Source organism: Convolutriloba macropyga, chromosome 1, assembly GCF_964194025.1.
Source record: "Convolutriloba macropyga chromosome 1, txConMacr16.3, whole genome shotgun sequence".
Classification (NCBI taxonomy): Eukaryota; Metazoa; Xenacoelomorpha; order Acoela; family Convolutidae; genus Convolutriloba; species Convolutriloba macropyga.
This window is the reverse complement of record NC_134468.1, coordinates 57,200,504-57,219,735: the sequence shown is the minus strand read 5'-3', so window position 1 is coordinate 57,219,735 and position 19,232 is coordinate 57,200,504. Positions and strand designations below refer to the sequence as shown.

Here is a 19,232-nt window from a genome sequence, read left to right as displayed (position 1 = left end):
AGTTTGATATCTCAAGATCCTATACTTGAGATTCGATTCTTGAGATACGCAATTCCATTTGTAATAATTTCCCTCATTTCCTTATTTACTCATTTTTTAATATTAAGAAAAGTTCTTGGAAAAAGTTTTGCGCAAAAATTAGAGCTGTTCAATTAAAGCCAGTCATTCTCACGCCAATTTCATCGCATTGAAATATGGAAACTAGACAGCAACATTAAATTTGCTATTTGTTGAAAGGTTCTATGTAGGCCTGTTCGAGAAGCATCGTCATTTTATTTTCTTGTCAATGCTTGCAGCTTTTGAACCGCGGTTGATTTTTAAAAAAATGTATATAAAGATTGTGAAAAAATTTAAAATAACGTTTGTAGCAAAACAATGAAGACAAATCAGAAATAAAATTATTTTAAATGATTATGTTTTCTGAGTATTCACAGCCGAACGGTATTGAATCAACTGCTGTATGGTCGCAGCAGCAGTCTTCTTACATTTTCGCCAAACATCCAAAAATCCATGCACTCGCTGGAAAATGTCTAGAAAATTCAATTTTTTCCACCGCGAATCTTCATTTTTTGCCGTGAATGTGGCAAATCTGAATCACCTCTGGCACGCGAGCAATTTAACAATTGCTTTAACATTATTATAACTCACGTCATTGCATGTCTGTGGGTCAGTAGTCCACTTGGTGCACACACTATCTGGGATGAAATAAGAGAAGTTTCCAGGGTCGAAGTCGAGCAGGGTGTCTATGAATGGCAGTTCATCCAGAAGACCATCGATTGCCTCTCTCAATATTGATGAGTTCACAGAGGGCAGTTGAGACTTGAGCTGGTCTAGCACCAGAGTCCAGTCTATGTTCTCTGTAGTAAAATTTAATTAATCACCTGAGTAGAATTGCTTAGGTTTCTTATAAGGATCGCACATACGATACAATTGATAACTTTTGTGCTTGCGCAATCCTAGAATGAACCCTGTGAAAAATGTTTGCGCGGAATGTGTAAAACAATCACTAAATAATCAAAAAAGGCGAGTGAGCAAGGCTGCTTAGCAATCTACGTCAGACTTTCGTTTCCTCGAGAAAATGAATTTACGGGACATCAGTTTTTTTCCAGTTTAATCAGTGACTATAAATAAAAACGCTAAGAAAAGTAAATAAACATTGCAACTTTTTAGGGCGTTGACACTGCTTCGGTAATCTATTTTAAGCTTATAAATAAAATTAGCATCAAAAACTTGGATCGCTACACTATACACTGTAAATTTGGTAATGTAACGGCTGCTCTCCTTGTGTTTCACAAAGAAAGTTTTACACCGCCCAGTTCGTTCTGAGTGGTTACAAAATCTGTCCGGATACTTCGTTTATGCAGTTCGCTTTTGTAACTGTATATACGCTCTGCTGTACTTACCGTTGCATTAACTATTTTAGTTCGTAACTATTCGCTGATCTTAGTTTTTTCAACTATCAATTTAAACTGGATTGCTACAGATCACACAATACGGGATCTCTTTATGTATACCAGTTCAATCCGATAGAAAAAACAAATCGAAGACAAAGATATATGTCTAAGACCTGTTTGTGCAAAAATATTTAAATATAAACCTAGGTTGGCTTTTGCTGTTTGTACTCACAAGTTGAGAATACCAGAAGTTGGGGTTGTAACAGTTGAATTTCAGCTCCAATAATTCGTTGATGCAAGACACAGTAACAGAATTTACTGCTCAAGAATAATATTTTGAATACAAGACACAGTAACAATTTACTGCTCAGGAATATTTCTAGTTCAAGACACAGTAACACGTTATTTACTGCTCAAGACAATTTGTTTTGCAATATTTTGCTGAGTTATACTTTCAGCCGTTTTCTGCGGCTACTACGTTGAGTCCTGTCTGTTGCTTTTTGTTATTTCCCCCTTTTCTCTTTTTTCTCACGTGACAAACTGTAACTAGAACTAGAACTATAACTATAACTATTAAATGACTAAGACATCAGAAAGTGTTTTGTTTCTATTTTCCCCGCCTATGCAAGCCTGTTATTCCTTAAGCTCAGCTCCAACATCGCCGGCCCTGTTTTCCTTCGTGAAAACATCATCGTCAGTTGGAAGTACTGGAGCGAGCTTCACTACTGGCCTCTTGTAGTATCCATCTTTCGTTCGGATTTTCGCTGATCGAATCACTCCATCGGAACCTTCAAATGTTTCGGTTATTCGACCCAGATTGTAATATCCACGTTTGTCACTGTCTTCCACTAACCACACAAGATCACCCTGCTGAAGACTTCTTTCCGTTGTGAACTGCCATTTCTTTCGACTATTCAACGTTGGCAAGTATTCTTTACGGAATCTGTCCCAGATGAGGTCTGCGTAAGCTTGTGTTTGTCGGAAGAGCTTTCTATGATCAACAAGATGCTCTGCACCTGATAGATACGGTAAACAAAGGTTCTTGTTGCCAAGTAGGAAATGGTTTGGAGTAATAGCTTCTAAATCGGTAGCATCAGAACTGACTTGTGTCAGCGGTCTAGCATTCAGCGTCTGTTCAACAAGACACATTGTAGTTGACAGAACATCTTCCGTGACTGATCGATTGCCCAGCACTGTGTACATTGCCTTCTTGCAACTCCTAACCAGTCTTTCCCACACTCCTCCAAAGTGTGGTGCTGCAGGTGGGTTGAACTTCCATCTGATACCCTGTTGAATCAGATGTTCTTCAATTCGAACCTTGTTCGATGCTGCTATATACTCTGCCAGTTCCTTTTCAGCTCCAACGAAGTTTGTCCCGTTAACGCTAATCATTTTGACCGGTTTGCCTCTTCGTGCAATGAATCGCATAATTGCGTTCAGACAACAATCAGTGTCTAGTTTTGGTGCAATCTCTATGTGTACCGCTCGTACAGTAAGGCATGTGAATAGACAGCACCAACGCTTTTCGTTTCTTCGACCAATCTTTACTGTGAATGGTCCGAAATAGTCTACGCCCACATTCGAAAATACCGTTGATGCGACTAATCGTTCTTCAGGTAGATCTGCCATTACTGGTGCCTTTGTTTGGGCTCTTCCCTTTCGACATCTAATGCATTTGTTTTTGATCGATCTCAAAGCATTTCGTATGCCTAGGATCCAGAATTTTTGCTGGACTATGTTTCTGACATGTTCAGTACCTTCGTGATGACTATTCTTATGTTCATTTTGCAAGAATAATTCAATTACATGGTGCTTCCAATGTGACAGTATTGGATGCTTCGTTTCGAAGCTCAATTGACTTTTACCTATTCTGCCTTGAGCACGAATAAGTCCTTGCTGGTCTATGAATGGTGAAAACTGGAGGATTTTGCTGTTTTTTGGAATTTCCCTTTCAGCCTTGAGAGATTTCATCTCTTCAGTAAACTGTTCTTGCTGCAGTAGTCTGAATATGCTTGCTTGTGCATCCTCTCTTTCTTGAACACTTAGTGTTTTTGTTGCCGATTTGTGTTTTTTGAATACACGCTGTATGTATGCCATTGTATTTACTAGCCGATTGTAATTGCTGAATCGTTCCCACTGAATCAGCGGCTTCTTCTCTTCAACCTTAGCTGAGAAGACCATTTCGTCGTTTTGTTCGTCTGAAGCAAATGTTAAATTCAACTGTTCAGGCCATTCGTTCTCTCGTTGCTTCAACCAGGCCGGCCCAGTGAGCCATTCGCTTCTCTTAAGTTCGTCAACATTGATCGGTCGTGTCCCGATGTCAGCTGGATTGTTAATACCACTCACATGATTCCACTGTGAAACATTAATTGTATCCAAAATCTCAGCCACTCTGTTTGCAACAAACACCTGTTGCTTACGGTGGGAGCTGTGAATCCATTGCAGAACAGTAGTGGAGTCTGACCAAAAGTTGCAACTCTGAATCTTCGATTCGTGTTCCTTCACTATCTGTTCTTTAAGTCTCACTGCCATCACTGCTGCTTGTAGTTCCAAGCGTGGTATGGAAAGGTGTCGCATCGGTGCGACTCGGCACTTTCCGATTACAAATGCTAAGTCTGCTGAGTATTCTTTGGGCTTTGAACGTAAGTATGCCACAGCGCACATTGTGTCTTCAGATGCGTCGGCAAACACATGAAGTTCCCATTTGTCCTTGGCTGTGCTGAAGTATCTTCTATCAATGCTGGTTTCTGCTACTTCTGGAAGCTGCGCCTTCCACTTCAGAAACTCTTCTTCTTCGTTAGGTTCTACTGAGTTGTCCCAATGTTGTCCATTTTTGGTCCAGATGCTCTTCAGGAGTCGTCTCATAGGGACACTGAATGGTGCAAACAGTCCAAGAGGATCAAACACTGAAGAAACTAGAGATAAGATCTTCCTTTGGGTGATTGGGGTCTCAACTTCTTTGCTTGTACCTCTACAAACCTGTAGACTATCATCGGTAATCGTCCACTGAAGCCCAAGCACTGATGACCCTTCCTGGCTGGGTTCTACTTCAACCTGCTTGGTTTTGTTGATTGATCTTAAGTCCTCTGGGATTGCGTTGGTTACCAAGTCGCTGTTGGTGATCCACTTCTTCAGTTCAAATCCATGTTTTGAGAGAAGAGGTTGCAGTTGTTTGAAAACTTTGATTGCTTCTTCAGGTGTTTCGACTGACTTGATGAAATCGTCCATGTAGAAATTGTTTTGGATTGTTTTTGCTGCAATTGGGAACTCGTCCTCGTTATCGATCGCTACTCGCTTCAGAGCGTAGTTGGCACATGTTGGTGAACTGTTTGCTCCGAAAACATGACGCTGATACTCGTAAATTTGCACAGGTTCGTTCATTGTTGGTCGCCACAGGAATCTCAAGCAGCTTTTATCCCGTTCAGGAACTTGCACTTGCAGAAACATTGATTCAATATCTGCGGTTAGGGCAATTGGTCCTTCTCGAAATCTGAATATTGTTCCGATCAATCCGTGTAGTAGATCAGGTCCGGCTAACAACTTGTCATTTAGGCATACATCCTTGTATTTTGCTGCAGCGTTGCAAACACGGCGAACTTTACCCGGTTTGTTGGGGTTTAGTACTGGATGGTGTGGCAAATACCACTCTCTTCCGAAAGTGCCTTTGACTTCCGATTTACCAAGGATCTTCACAAATCCCTTTTCAACATCTGTATCAATTGACTGTTGATACAAATCTTTTAACTTTGGGTCTCGTTGGAATCTTCGTTCCAGTGAGTAGAGCTGACCAAGGGCTGAGCCGTAGATGTTTGGAAGACTGGGTTCTGGTTCATTCCAGAGCATGCCCACTTCGTACCGCTCGCCTGTAAACCTTGTTGTGCTCTCTAATAACTTCTGAGCTTGCTGCTCTTTCTTTGATTGACTTACAACATTTATTTTGGAAGCATAGGTTTCTATGTCCCACAATGATTGGATATTTTCTGCCACTTTCACATCTTCTGTGAAGGCGAAATGACAAACATTTTGACTTTTCTTGCCTGTCATGGGACCACTGACTACCCATCCTAATTCTGTTAAGACGGCGAAAGGCTCACTTCGTGTTCCAATCTTATAGTCCAATGGACGTTGAATTTTGTAGGCATCTTGTCCAAGAATGATGCCTACTTCCATCAGGTTGAATCTTCTGTTTGTGAGAACATTCAGGTGTCTGAATTTGTTCTTGAGTTCCTTGTAATCATATGTTGTGTTTCCCAACGATATTGATGGGTGTGCAAACGCTTCAATTGAATGCACCTTTGAATGTAGTCCCTTTATTGTGATAGGAACCTTCTCTGTCCTCAAATCTTGCGTCCCATGTATGCCAGCTATGTTTAAGGTAACGTCCGTGCCTTTGGCTTGTAGTTGATCCTTGACACTCTGATCGATGAATGATACTGTAGACCCACTATCGAGGAAAGCGTAGGTAGTCAACCTGTTACTACCACTCTGAACCGATACAGGAACTATTTGAAGAAAACTAGTAACTTGGTTACTCTGGTTGATTGTTGCTGCGCTTACGTTAACTGCGTGACTACCCTCGTCCATTTGGTTTTCTGAGTGTAGCAGTCTGTTGTGCCTTTTGGTACATCCATTTATACCGCACGGGTGGACTTTACAATCTTTGATTGCATGCCCTTTCCCCAGACATCCATAACATAAACGTTCTTTTCTCACTGCTGCATAGCGATCGGTGACAGTCATATTCTTAAATATTGGACAGTTCCATATTTTATGAGTGCCATCCGCTAGTGGGCAGTTGTTGTTTTGCATTTGCTTGGTTTCTTGCAGGTTTGAACTTGCACTGAAGTTCGATGTCTTCGAGAATCGTTTTTCTCTATTTGTGTTGTGTCGGTCTTCTTTTTGTTCCCCTTTAAACGATGAAAACCCTTCATGCACGAATGCCATTCGTGATAGCCATTTTTCAAACAAGATTAGATCAGGCCAGTCCTCGTCTTTGTCATCGACGTAGAACCACCATTTTTCTTTAAGAACCTGTGGTAGCTTATCAACTGCCATGTACAATGTCGAACTTGATTGCAAATCACCAATATGTTTGTACTCTTTAAGCACGTTCACGAAGTTAGATACAATAACAGAAAAATTAATCAGGCTGGTTGAATCATGAGGTATCACTTGATTAGCTTTTCGTAGGCTCTCGAGCTGCGCATCTATAATTACATGCGGTCTTCCAAATTTTCATTCTAAAATGTTCCAGGCAGCACTATAAAACTGTCCAGAATAGCCCATTCCCGAGATTGCATGTTTTGCTTTGCCTGTTAGCAGAGTCTTCAAATGGCTCATTTTTTCTGAGTCGGGAATCGTGCGTTTATCTACTGTTGCTATGAACATGCTAGACCACTCAGGCCACTCCAGTGGGTTTCCGTCGAAATTGTTCAACCTCAATTTTGGTAAACTACTGCTTGAATGTCCAGTGTTGTAGTGCCTTCCAGCTATCGGCGATATATCCCGCCCTTCAACACTTGCTGAGCGTTCGCGAGAGTTTGGGTACCATGGGTAATGCCTCTGCTTATTCCCTTCAGGGCTGACGTCAAAGCGAGCTCTTAGTCGAATTGGCGTTCGCGTGTCGTTCATCGAATTCGCCCACTCCGAGACATCTCTCCCTTTTGGGGTCCAATTGAAAGGTGACTTGTCACGCGCCTTAGTTGATTGAGAACGGAAGTCATCTTTCTCCAATGCTGTTTTTTGCAATTGGCGCTCTAGGTCTCGCTCTTTTTCCCGAAGCTGATGTTGCAGCTGTAGTTCTTTCATTCGCATTTCTAGATCCAACCTCTTTCGATCAAATTGTGCTCGTTCGATTTGCAACTTTGCTTCAAATTGAATTTCAAATTCCTTCATTTGTTCTTCAACCTGACGTTTCACTGAAGATGTTTCCGAAGCGTTTTCTGTATCCTGGTTGATTGTCCGTGTAACCGTATTCGTCGTTGCATTGCTTGTGTTACCATGGTTTTGGTTAACCTCTGGAATTCCAACGTTTTGTTCTAACTGATGCACATTGTTCGCAGGCGGTTGCTCTTCATTGGCATGAAGAGTTGACTGGCTTTGCTGGCTTGACATGTTTGTCTCTCCGTGGATATACGGTAACCACTCTGCGTTCAAATATTGAAAGTACTTTTCTCTCTCAAGTTTGCGTTTTAAAGAAATATCAGGGTCTCGGAGGATCTCAGCTTTCTTATTCACGAGTTTTTGAATGCTGTCGTCCAATTGCAGTATCTGCTGATAAAGAGTCTTGAGCTTGCTTGGTCGATCTCGATTATCAATGAGCTCAAAACCTTCTTCCTGTTTCTCAATCCACTTGTTTCGCAAGTTGTTGATCTGGCGATCCAAAACGCTTTGACTCTGTGACGGAGTCACTTCTTGTGTACTTCGGGACTGCAGCTTGAACCACTGCAGCTCCTTTATTTGTTTGCTTTAATTTAGTTTTTGCTTTTCAACGTTCCTATTTGCTTTGCCTAATTGGCTTTGCGTTGTTGAATTGCCTGTTGAGTTTTGTTCTCGTTCGTCGATGACTTCGTCACTTCGACTGTTGGGTTGGACAGCAGTTTATTCCACTGTCCGGGTCGGCGGACCAAATGTAACGGCTGCTCTCCTTGTGTTTCACAAAGAAAGTTTTACACCGCCCAGTTCGTTCTGAGTGGTTACAAAATCTGTCCGGATACTTCGTTTATGCAGTTCGCTTTTGTAACTGTATATACGCTCTGCTGTACTTACCGTTGCATTAACTATTTTAGTTCGTAACTATTCGCTGATCTTAGTTTTTTCAACTATCAATTTAAACTGGATTGCTACAGATCACACAATACGGGATCTCTTTATGTATACCAGTTCAATCCGATAGAAAAAACAAATCGAAGACAAAGATATATGTCTAAGACCTGTTTGTGCAAAAATATTTAAATATAAACCTAGGTTGGCTTTTGCTGTTTGTACTCACAAGTTGAGAATACCAGAAGTTGGGGTTGTAACAGTTGAATTTCAGCTCCAATAATTCGTTGATGCAAGACACAGTAACAGAATTTACTGCTCAAGAATAATATTTTGAATACAAGACACAGTAACAATTTACTGCTCAGGAATATTTCTAGTTCAAGACACAGTAACACGTTATTTACTGCTCAAGACAATTTGTTTTGCAATATTTTGCTGAGTTATACTTTCAGCCGTTTTCTGCGGCTACTACGTTGAGTTCTGTCTGTTGCTTTTTGTTATTTCCCCCTTTTCTCTTTTTTCTCACGTGACAAACTGTAACTAGAACTAGAACTATAACTATAACTATTAAATGACTAAGACATCAGAAAGTGTTTTGTTTCTATTTTCCCCGCCTATGCAAGCCTGTTATTCCTTAAGCTCAGCTCCAACAGGTAAATATGAAGTATAAATGGCCTTGAACTATGAGAACGAATGAGCTTAATTAATATGATAAACTTCTTAAATGGTATCTTAAATGATGTTACCAACATTTTTTTTGCTGTTTTTGTCTTAAACTACAATATACCTAATTGAGCGTTACCTTTTGATTAAATGCTATTTAATTACGCCATTTCTACTTGCTACTCAGCCATGTAGATTAATGCTACCTCATCATTGTCATCACCCCGAACTTCAGAGGTCGTTGCGAGAATCATTCAAGACAGAGAAAATAAGTGCATTGAAAAAAATCAAGCTCTTGAAAGCAAAAAATGCGCAACATGATAAGGAAAAAAGAATGAAAACCAAACACAAAGAGATTGACGATCAATTACGAACGCCAAAAGACAATAACGCAAAGAAAAGTTAACAACTGTAAGTCCGCACCGAATAATTGAAGAGTTTTCAAAGTAACGCGAAAAAATTGGAGTTGAACTTACAGTAAACATTAATAACGCGTTCCACGTTATTCACAAATGGCGAACAGAAATTCGCATATTCATTTTGTTTGCTGACAATCAAATTGTTTGCGAAATAAATCGAGAATATCAAAAAAACAATGTGAAAATCATATTTTTTTTACCTAACGGTTCCCTAAGGTGAGTGTGAAGATCTTATTCAAAATCATATTTATAATCACTGCAACGCAAGATTTTGATTAAAACGGCAGAGAGAACGCAGAAATTGTCAGAACAAACCAGATCAAGAATCGGGACTCAGTCAATGCAGTAAAACTAAAAAAGCATTTCGATATGTCAGTAAATTATGAAGTTTTTATTCATCAGTACACAAACATGAGCCATTAAAAGCAAAACACTAGCCTCTTAGTCACTCAGGAAAAACATAGGCAGGCTAGAGCAACTGCCTTAATTATCTTTGTTGTTGATTTTTCTTTCTTGTTGATTTTTTGGGTATATTGTGAACAATGTTATGAACTCTCAAATTCATGAAGAGTATATAAATTCGTATATATATTTTAAAACAAAGTTTCAAAATTGTTTCTAAATGTTTTATGCGGTTTCTGCAGGCTTCTGATTGTCAATTTGATTCAAGAAAATAAAAAGGCTCGTAACAGTAGTGATGAAACCGTTTGTATTGTTTAGATACTGATGATTTCCGCTGTTAACAAATCACACTCCACCGCAGATTAGTCCATAAGTTTATTCACGAAAACAAATTATATAGACTATAAAAGCAAGTGAAAGAAAACGATGGATATTCTCGCGTCAAAAACTAAATCTGAAATCGTTTTTTTATCAAAAACATCTATCTTGCTCCTCCAAACATTCGATCAATCTTTTCAAAGTTAGAGGCTCTGAAGTTTACAAAAAGAAAATTCAAAATTATGCAAAAATCACAAGACTTTTGTCTGAATGAGACATGGTTTAACCCACACTGAAACGAGGGTTGGCTTTCTTTGGATGGTTATCATGAAATATTCCAGTCAATCATGGGTAAAAAAAAATTCGAGGTGATACTTTCTTCTTCAAAGACAACAAAAATTGTCAGATTGAGAAAACCTAGAAACAAACTCCATTCCACTCCTAACAGCTGCTCTTGAAAACTTACGAGAAAGTATCCGGTTAAAATGAATTTAAATGCCATCAACTTGCCCGAATGCGGCTTTTTGTTTGTCGAGAGAGACTTCAAAAGTTTAATGGCTTAGCCAGAAACAAAACAAATAGTTTTTAATGATAATACTGTAACTTTCGGATTGAATAGCCAAAGTCTCAAAATAAAAACAATCTAGTAGCCTGAGTGATCTCAGTATATCAAGCAATAGGGAGTCTATGAGAGAGTCAAACGTCAAACGGGAGAGAAATGCTCATTGAAACAGTTTTCTCGATTCTACTTTTCTAAAGAAACAGAAGTTGATACCACCAACTTCTCTAATAGATCATGAAGCAAAGAACGGACCATTTGACCATAGTCCAGAAAACACATTACAAGCTTTGAAAAACCACAATTGGCAATAATTAGATAATCCTAGCATACTAAAAAGTTCAGCAAAAATGACCTCAGATATCTATTACTGATCAAGAAAAAGAGCTTACAGCACCCGCAGATGACAATTTAAAAACACGGAATTCGCGCTGATGCATTGGACAATAAGTTTCCTAAAAGGCTCGTGTATCAATAGAAAATCATTTGAGTTTAAGAGGTTAACAATTTAGCGACAAAAATAATCGTTTGCAGAAATTGGCAGATAGATACTACTGGATGTCCAGAGTACCAAGAGCATTACCAAAATACTTACAAAAACCTGACAACAATCGCCGCGTCTAGTAAATAAAAATTAAATCAGGCTGTACTCAATGCCTAATCGGCTCCCAAAACTTCTCAAAAAATTCACAATTTACATAAAATAAATTTTTGTCACGATGAAGGATCGGAGTCAAAGATTGTTTTTCAGACCAAGAGCTAAGTAAGGTGCTAAATCAGCAACTTCAAGTTAGCCTTAGTCACTATATTATTTACTCTTGCAATCTATTCGTTGTTAAAATTGGGTCTGAATGTTTAAAAAGAGCATTTATATGTTTTTAACAGAGGTATAGAAAATTTTGACACTACCCAGAATCTCTGTGAATTGTCCGTTGCATTTCAGGTTAATTTCGTTGCGTCGAAAATCAGAAAAAAAATTGAACAGATTGTTTGCACCGATTTCAAAAACATCTATAAGTTGTTCTAGATTCTCGCAGACTAAGAATTTCACAATTTGGTTTTAGACATGGAAACTGCACATTTGATGCCCCATGGCAACATCGAAAACAAGGTCAACATGGAAATGGAAAAAAAGGTCTCCACAACATCAGCAACAAAACAAACTGAATTTTTCTGGAACTAACAAAGAGTTTGATACTGGAGATCAAGGTTGCAGAAACCGTGGTCTTCGTGGTGCAATAAACATTTTAGTATCAAGTTTGCTCAATAAAAAGCATTATACAATAATTTAAGATAAAATGTCTAAAAAATTTGAACTGAACCTTATAGAGCTAGGCGTGTTATCGGGATCAAATCCAGAACCTAGGTAACTGAATGACCTAAACGTAACGCAAAAAAGTGAGTGTAGTTTTGTATCTCGATATTTATCTATTTCATGGTGTACATAAAAATTGTTTATAATGGGAATTTTTCGTAAAACTTAAATATTTTCCGACTAATGAATTAAATGATTACATGATGATTATGAAGTAGAAGCGTTATTTTTTCTTCTGCAGTTTATTCCGACAAACCTTGAGATTTTATGTTAAAGTTTTTTCGTATAAAAAATTTTGGAAAACACTATAGTTTCAGAATTATGTGGATGAGAGAAATCGGTGCATTATTTACAAACGCATATTACTGAGATTATTTGTTTTAAGTTTTCAATTCCAATGTTCTTTGTTTTAGATCCTCTATTTTTGCAGCCTACAAGATATTGGAAATCCGCTTGTCCACGGCTACTTTTTTTCATTAAACGAAAATTGATAAATTTGAGATTTTATTCCATACATGTGTTTGACGTCCAAGTTGTGGAAGTGACGATACTAACCAGAAAGGGAGGAGGCATTGGTGGATGAATCCAGCGTTGCTTCCAGGTCCTCCAAGATTGTGGACCATTCTATATCGTCTGCAACAACAACCAGTTGCTTCTATGATAATATCTTAATTCATTTCACATTGTTTCAACAATATTTCACATATCTAATCAAGAATCGATGTCATCTTAATTCTAACCAAGCTATCAAAAATTGATATAATGAAATTTTCAACATGGGAGCGAAAGATTTAGCGTCCAGGAGTCATTAAAAATGGCTATACATTTGTTCAATCAGAAATGAATTTGCTAATATAAGTTTGTTTAAAATATTTCTAAAATTGCTGGTCAATTAAAATTGGCTGAAAACGAAGAGAACGAACGTATTATCATTCAGAAAACGTTAGTTTTTAAAAACTCCAGAGGCATCTCATTGAAAAAGCTGAAAAAGCTGAACATTTCATAGCTATTGAGCTTAATTATTAAAATAATTAGGAATATGAAGCTATGAAATTTGTTACCATTATAGTTTGTAATGTTGAGAGCAGTGAGCTTTGCTTCCACCTGATCAAAGATGATAGACCAGTCCAGATCAACTATAACACACAACATCAACGTGTGAGAAAATTTCAGAAAACTCGATAATTGTTATTCATATTATTCTGACTACAACCATGTCGAGGAGTGAGTAATTTAAATGAGCTGTCCATCATCAGACCTATTTTGACAATAATCAGCCATGGCGAGACATTATACCGTTTTTCATCCTTGATTGTATCTTTAATCTACCCATTAATTTTTTGCAATTTTGAGCCCGTTGCGTCAACTTTCGGATGTGGATTTGGGTTCGCAGAAGCATTGTTGTATATCTCACAAAAGATCCTAGTTTTGTAAACATTCTTATGTTTCCACAAGATCTGAAAGTTGCGGACTATTTAATTCGAAATGCAGATTTGAACTGGTTTAGGCAATCAAGAAGGCGATTAAATGTTGCGTAATATTTCTATTCCAGTTTCATCTCAATTCTTGTCAGATGAGAGGCCGTTTTGATCCATCATTTTATCTTCGTGAACGAATACCCCTACCTATAGGAAACACCTTATAGGTGGAAAGCAAGGATCAGCGTAAACTTAAATACTAACACTATATAGATCTACAACCCAAGCGGTGTAAAATAACCATTAATAATGAGCATGTTCACACTTTAATATTGGTTTATAATAATAGCAGTGGCTCATTCTACCCCTTATTAGGCCACACAGATCATTATCAGTGAATCAATCAAATGAGATTGTCCACGCATGTTTATAAAAACAAAATTTTTGCGGTTGATGAGGAAACGAGCATACTAACAATTGAACTCTGTGATGTTTATCGCAGTTAGTCTTGACTCCACCTCGTCAAAGAGAAACGAGAAACTGAGCTCATCTGAAATTTTCAAAGTAAAGGTTTCAATGAGAAATCTTATTCCTTTTAGTATAATTGTGACTAATTTTATGACTATTACGCACCAAAAGCGGACATATTGAATGTGGGTATTTGTACGTCTATCTCCTCCAAAATTGCCTCCCAGTCAAGATCGTCTAAACATCACGCGTTAAAGCTAACGGTTTAAAATGTTCAAAAAAAGGAAAAAGTCTTAAACAGCCTATGCTAGAAGTAATCAAAACTTATTTTTCCCACCCACTTTAGTGGGGGAGGAACCTTATACTCAAATGGGTTTTTTGTTCAGTTAATTTTGGCCTATCGATATATTAATCGTAGAGAGTTATGAGTGATATCATTAGAAAACCTGTCCGTCCAGCAGAGAGCTTATAATTGGAAAGACTTTTTGTTTTCGTTTTTCCACGGAGTTATCGAAGTTTAAAGTTGTATGGGCGTTTGACTGATTTTCGGCTTTTGTTCACATTTTCCGCATTCTACGCAACTTTTTTGCCAACTTTGCTCAAAAATATGGTGAAATTGTTGACAATAGTTTTGTTGCTTTTACCTCTAAAGATAGAAAAGTGTTTTTGAACTGTGCGATCTATTTTTTTGCTACAATTTTTGCTAATTTTTCCAAAATTCAGCAATTTTCTACAAATATGGCACGAAATAAGCTTCTTTAATCAACCTTGTTTAAGCTTGCTGGTGTAACAAACCTAAAACCTCCTAACATAATCGTTATCTCCAAAGAAATCTAGTTTTACTTGTGCATCTTTTGAGTGTTCTTGAATTATAATTTTGTTTGTTTTTTGCTGTTTTAACTCAACAATTATGCCAGTTTTTGGTTTTGATGTATTGATTTTTTGTCAAAAGAATCATATCCATAATACTCAGAACTATTACGAGTTTCTAATGGACGAGCAGCAAAAGCTAGGATAATTATGGTTTAATCGTTGTTTTCTCAAGCAATAAAAATGGGATTTTAATCAGTCAATGTTTTATTCAGTCAAAATGGGATTTTAATCAGTCAAATGGGATTAATGGGATTTTAATCAGTCATGGAGTACTAATGACGGGTCCAAATGGTTTCCTAGGGTCCATTTAGTTCTTCAAAGAAACCTTTCAGCTTTATTTAGATGAAAGCTGAGTGTCGTTTTGACGTTTAAAAATACATTTTTGAAATCTAAAATGGAGTATTGAAATTTTCAAAACCTTTCTGGCGCAATTCATGGTTAAGGCCAGCAAAAACAGGTTTTTATAACGGACTGAAATTAATTCTTATTGTATTTATACGTTTTCAGTAATAAGATTTTCCGCTTTGGAACTAAGAGTTTAAAAAAAATTAAATTTGACATTCCCCTCTTTGAGATATTTCAAGTTTTCTAAAATTTTTGACAGGTAAGATATCATAACTTTGGCATTTAACAACAAGTCATAATCGGTCAGTTTTTCAGAGACTAGATTATGTTTTTTTTCTGATTCAAAACCTCCTTCCAGCAGAAGTTTTATTTTTATCAATATTTTTTGTTCTTGTTGTGGTCGTAAGTCAAACTCTGGATAATGTCAGGACAGAGTGGTTTCCTATGCATGAAATGAACCATTTTAGTAACTTTTCGCTATGGTTAAAATTTTTCATTAAAGATTACAGAAAATATATAGACGTTTTTGCTTAAATTTGCACTTCGCTGTCCTATCGTCTGCTTTTTATGCAGTCTATTTAATTGCAGTCCGCATATAACATTATCGGTGTTCAACAAAATCACAACTCGTGTTTTTACATATAGTGTGTTTGTAGCGCATTGTTTATTGTTTTGAAGTCTCCGTCATTTCTTTTGTTGTCATTTGATAAAGTCAGAAAACTTGCAGTTCTTACCGTTTTCCCATGTAAGAACACGGAACATATTTACGGTGGTATTCGTTGATTGTTAAAGTTTTGAATGAATTTGAAATCGAGTGTTTTGATAAATAGAAAATGTCTTGTTTTTCAAATTTGAACCTTGCTGTTCCTTTTGTCTAATTGTTACCTAGTCTCATTAGCTCCAAATCGAATATCAATTTGTTGATTGTTAGTACTCAAGAATGACAGAATCAAACATGTCCTGTGTTGTTAGTGAGTAGCTTGTTGTTTTAACATCTTCCATGCCGGTTTTTGCCAAAATATTAATATAAGTTCTGATTTTTGTCTTTATTCCTCTTCTTTGTTTCCGAAAAATTTTGGGTGTTAGTACCTTCTTGTGTTAGAAAGCAAAATTCTATTCATTAATTTCGCTTTAGCTAACCTTTTCTCTGACTTTGGAATCAAAAATGATTTTAAAAAAATAGACTTTTTTTTAATTTGATTTTCCATTACTATTTGATCTATTTCTTACCTTGCCCATCAACTACAGGTCGCATATCAAATTATTGATGTTGAAGAAAAGCTGAGCATATATGCACTGCTGATTGTTTGAACGGAAAATGTCATTTGATATCAAATGGTTTTCATTATTTGAAAGTAATTGTTCTCAAAAAACATAAATATTGTCTGCAATTTGTCCTTTTCATTCTTTTTTTATCCGCTTGTTACCGAGTACCATTAGGGACCGGTCAAATTTTTTTGGTAGTAAAATTCAAACTAGTTTGCTTACTATAGGTTGTGTTTGACACAATTTTGACCTTATTGTTCAGATTTTTGTATAAAAAAACTAGACATTGAGTTTCGGATGTAAAAGTTTGTTGTTGTTATTGAATTTTTTGTTTTTTGTCTTGTAGTGTTAATAATGGCAGGTCTAATCGGCCCATTAATGTGGTATTAATATTTTCTATGTTAACGCTCTGGACTGAGTAAATTGACCACGGCCATCCCCAATTATCTTCTAGGAATTGCACACTTAAGATTCTCTGAATTAGCATTAATCCTATATTTTCGTTGATTTTAATTAATATCAGTAATGATGCATGACTAATACGGATTTATAGGAAGCATTAGGTTTTTGATTTCCATCACTGACAGTTTGATTATTATTATATGTAGAATCAATTGATATTTCAAATTTTTTTAAAAAGATCAAAAGTTTTTAAAAATTTTTAGATCTCACTGATTGTGTGTACGGCATTGAGACACGTGTCAGTGAAGTTGAACTTGACAATATCCACTGGTATGACGTCAGAGGCGTCACGGACTAGACTGCAGCCCACTCTCACGGTTGCAGATACAGTGCCTAGCAGGATGAACACGATGCTAGTGAGGTACAGGGAGAGCACTATCACAATACACACCAACATGATCTAAACAATAGATAAAAGTCCCGATGAGACTGGTTCGCATTTTCTGGATCCATTCTGTTCTTGACCATCAACTCAGTGGGCATATCACTTTAAATCTTCATAATTAAATCTTGTGAAATTGAAGCTTTATGTGGCACCAAAGCCTCATTTATCTTTTTTTTTCTTTTTTTTTGCATTATAGTTTTAATTTTACAACATCTTTATAACATTTTAGTACTGCTGATAGTTTATGGATCTTTGCATGATAGCTCAGTTCAACGGGGTTATAGCCCGCCCTCGTATATTGTTATTGTAAGGTTCTAACAATGTGAACCAGCTAACGGTGAATTGAATAGTTGAAAAAATCCGAAATGGTAGAGTCACAGCACTCTGATGTCTCACACTCCAATGAAGCTGATCTTAATCTACACAGCATGCTATTGATTGATCCAAAGATATCTTTGAAATAATAATTTCACAATTAAGAGATAATGAGCAAACGTACAATGACGATGGAGGAGAGTCCGAACCACTTTGGGAAACATCGGGTGCAGCACTTTTCCCTGTTAGCCCCAGTACACGCTCCAAAGCAGCCCACCAACAACACATACAGCAAGCCAATACCAAAACACTGAGAGATCAAAATTGCATTCTTTGCATCCAACAGACCGGGGCTGAAAATAGGGCTCCAAGTTGATTTGAGGTAAAATGCACTTATCAACACCACAACATGGTATTTTATTTGATGAAGAAGACTAATAAAAACATTTTGCTGACTCGTGATTTGACTTCTACCTGACCCAAATTGCATCAATCTTTTTTTGATAGAGTAAAACAGCGATTTGGATTGAGTAACAGTCCAGCCAGACATAATTTGGCTCATGCGAAACTCTATTGTTACCTAAACCCGGGTCGAGACGGGATGGTTATCTTATCAGATCTTTTAAGTTTCTTAAAAAAGATGGTGAACTTTTAAGAACTTACAAACTGAAGGTTAAATTTGTCAGAACTGGCCAGATGAATGCTTAACTCGTATGAATGTGAGATTTTGAAACTCGAATGTTTAACTTGTAAGAACCCCGCTTGTAAATTTTTCCAAGCTTTGCTTCCATTCATTCTTCCTAGAGCATGTTCGTTAACTAATTCCAAAAGCAGACAAGAAACAGTTGCGCGCATGGAGCAATCAATTTACACAAATTTTTGAATCAAAAATTGAAGTACTAATATGAGTTTTATCCACTTTTGTCAGCTAAGTTATGTGTGCTGACTGTTTCCTATCAGCATGCAATCAATTTAGCGACAAAAACTTTAATTTTCTCGATTAAATGAATTATCAATCTTTTTACAGCAGTTTCATTTTTTTAGATTTGAATGTTGAATTTTTACAGCAATTAGCAGGTCTAAATGTTTTTATGCAGCTGCTGCACTTTAAAACTTAACACCTTATCATTTTTTATTACTTCATCATTTATAATTCTGATGCGCCTTAAAATATAGCATTGCCTTTCTAATATTACATTTCGTTTTCCGCGGTACGTTCATCTTCTGGAACCTTGCAATTTCAATCAGAAAGACTGTGAATAGATGAACGCTTATGGGAGGATCGGATATCTCGTAAAGGTTTCCTGTAAGTCAAAGGGTCAAACTTATAAGAGATGGTAAGTCGGATGGTTAATTTGTAAAAACTTTTAAGTTAAGTGGTCAACCCCTGGGAACTTTTTAATTGCATTTTAAACTCAGAAGATTTTGTAAGTCTAGACATTAAAAAAATAAAGGCGATGCAGCGCCCTGTAAGAACTTGTTAACCATCAGTACACAAACTGGGTAGTAAAAAGTTTCTCTATAGTTTTCTAGTCCGCTGTGGCATTTCATGGTTTTTTTTGGGCGATCAAGGTCTTGTCAGAGGTGGAGGCCTCGATTAAGGTGAGTTCACAAGGAGAAAGTTCTAGAAATAGTTAATTCCGAATTCATGCATGTTGGAGAGCTGAGCTTACTGAATAAACAAACTTGTTCACTGTCAAACTAAAAAATTGAATTATAATAGCATAACAAGCAAAGTTTAGCGCTACATTCCATCAAAACCAAACCTATCCGTTCACGATTGTTAAAATATTTTATTATTAGTATTTGTCAGTAGCTATTATTAGTACTTGAATGAAATACATGAAGTGAAACCTTAAACAAAA

The 19,232-nt window shown here is 37.0% G+C and overlaps 2 protein-coding genes across 2 annotated transcripts in view; both read right to left on the bottom strand.

Moving 5' to 3' along the window:
- The window catches only part of LOC142340735 (uncharacterized), a 52,517-nt gene that overhangs the window by 11,744 nt on the left and 21,541 nt on the right, over window positions 1-19,232 (bottom strand). The window contains exons 3-9 of the mRNA XM_075391437.1: window positions 17,552-17,720; window positions 16,878-17,067; window positions 13,887-13,958; window positions 13,729-13,803; window positions 12,897-12,971; window positions 12,391-12,468; window positions 649-857 (exon numbers count right to left, since the gene is read on the bottom strand). Of these exons, the coding sequence (XP_075247552.1) occupies window positions 649-857; window positions 12,391-12,468; window positions 12,897-12,971; window positions 13,729-13,803; window positions 13,887-13,958; window positions 16,878-17,067; window positions 17,552-17,720 (868 nt within the window). The remainder of the gene's footprint in view (window positions 1-648; window positions 858-12,390; window positions 12,469-12,896; window positions 12,972-13,728; window positions 13,804-13,886; window positions 13,959-16,877; window positions 17,068-17,551; window positions 17,721-19,232) is intronic.
- Window positions 1-19,232, bottom strand: part of LOC142340744 (small COPII coat GTPase SAR1-like) — a 356,486-nt gene that overhangs the window by 328,409 nt on the left and 8,845 nt on the right. The window lies entirely within an intron of this gene.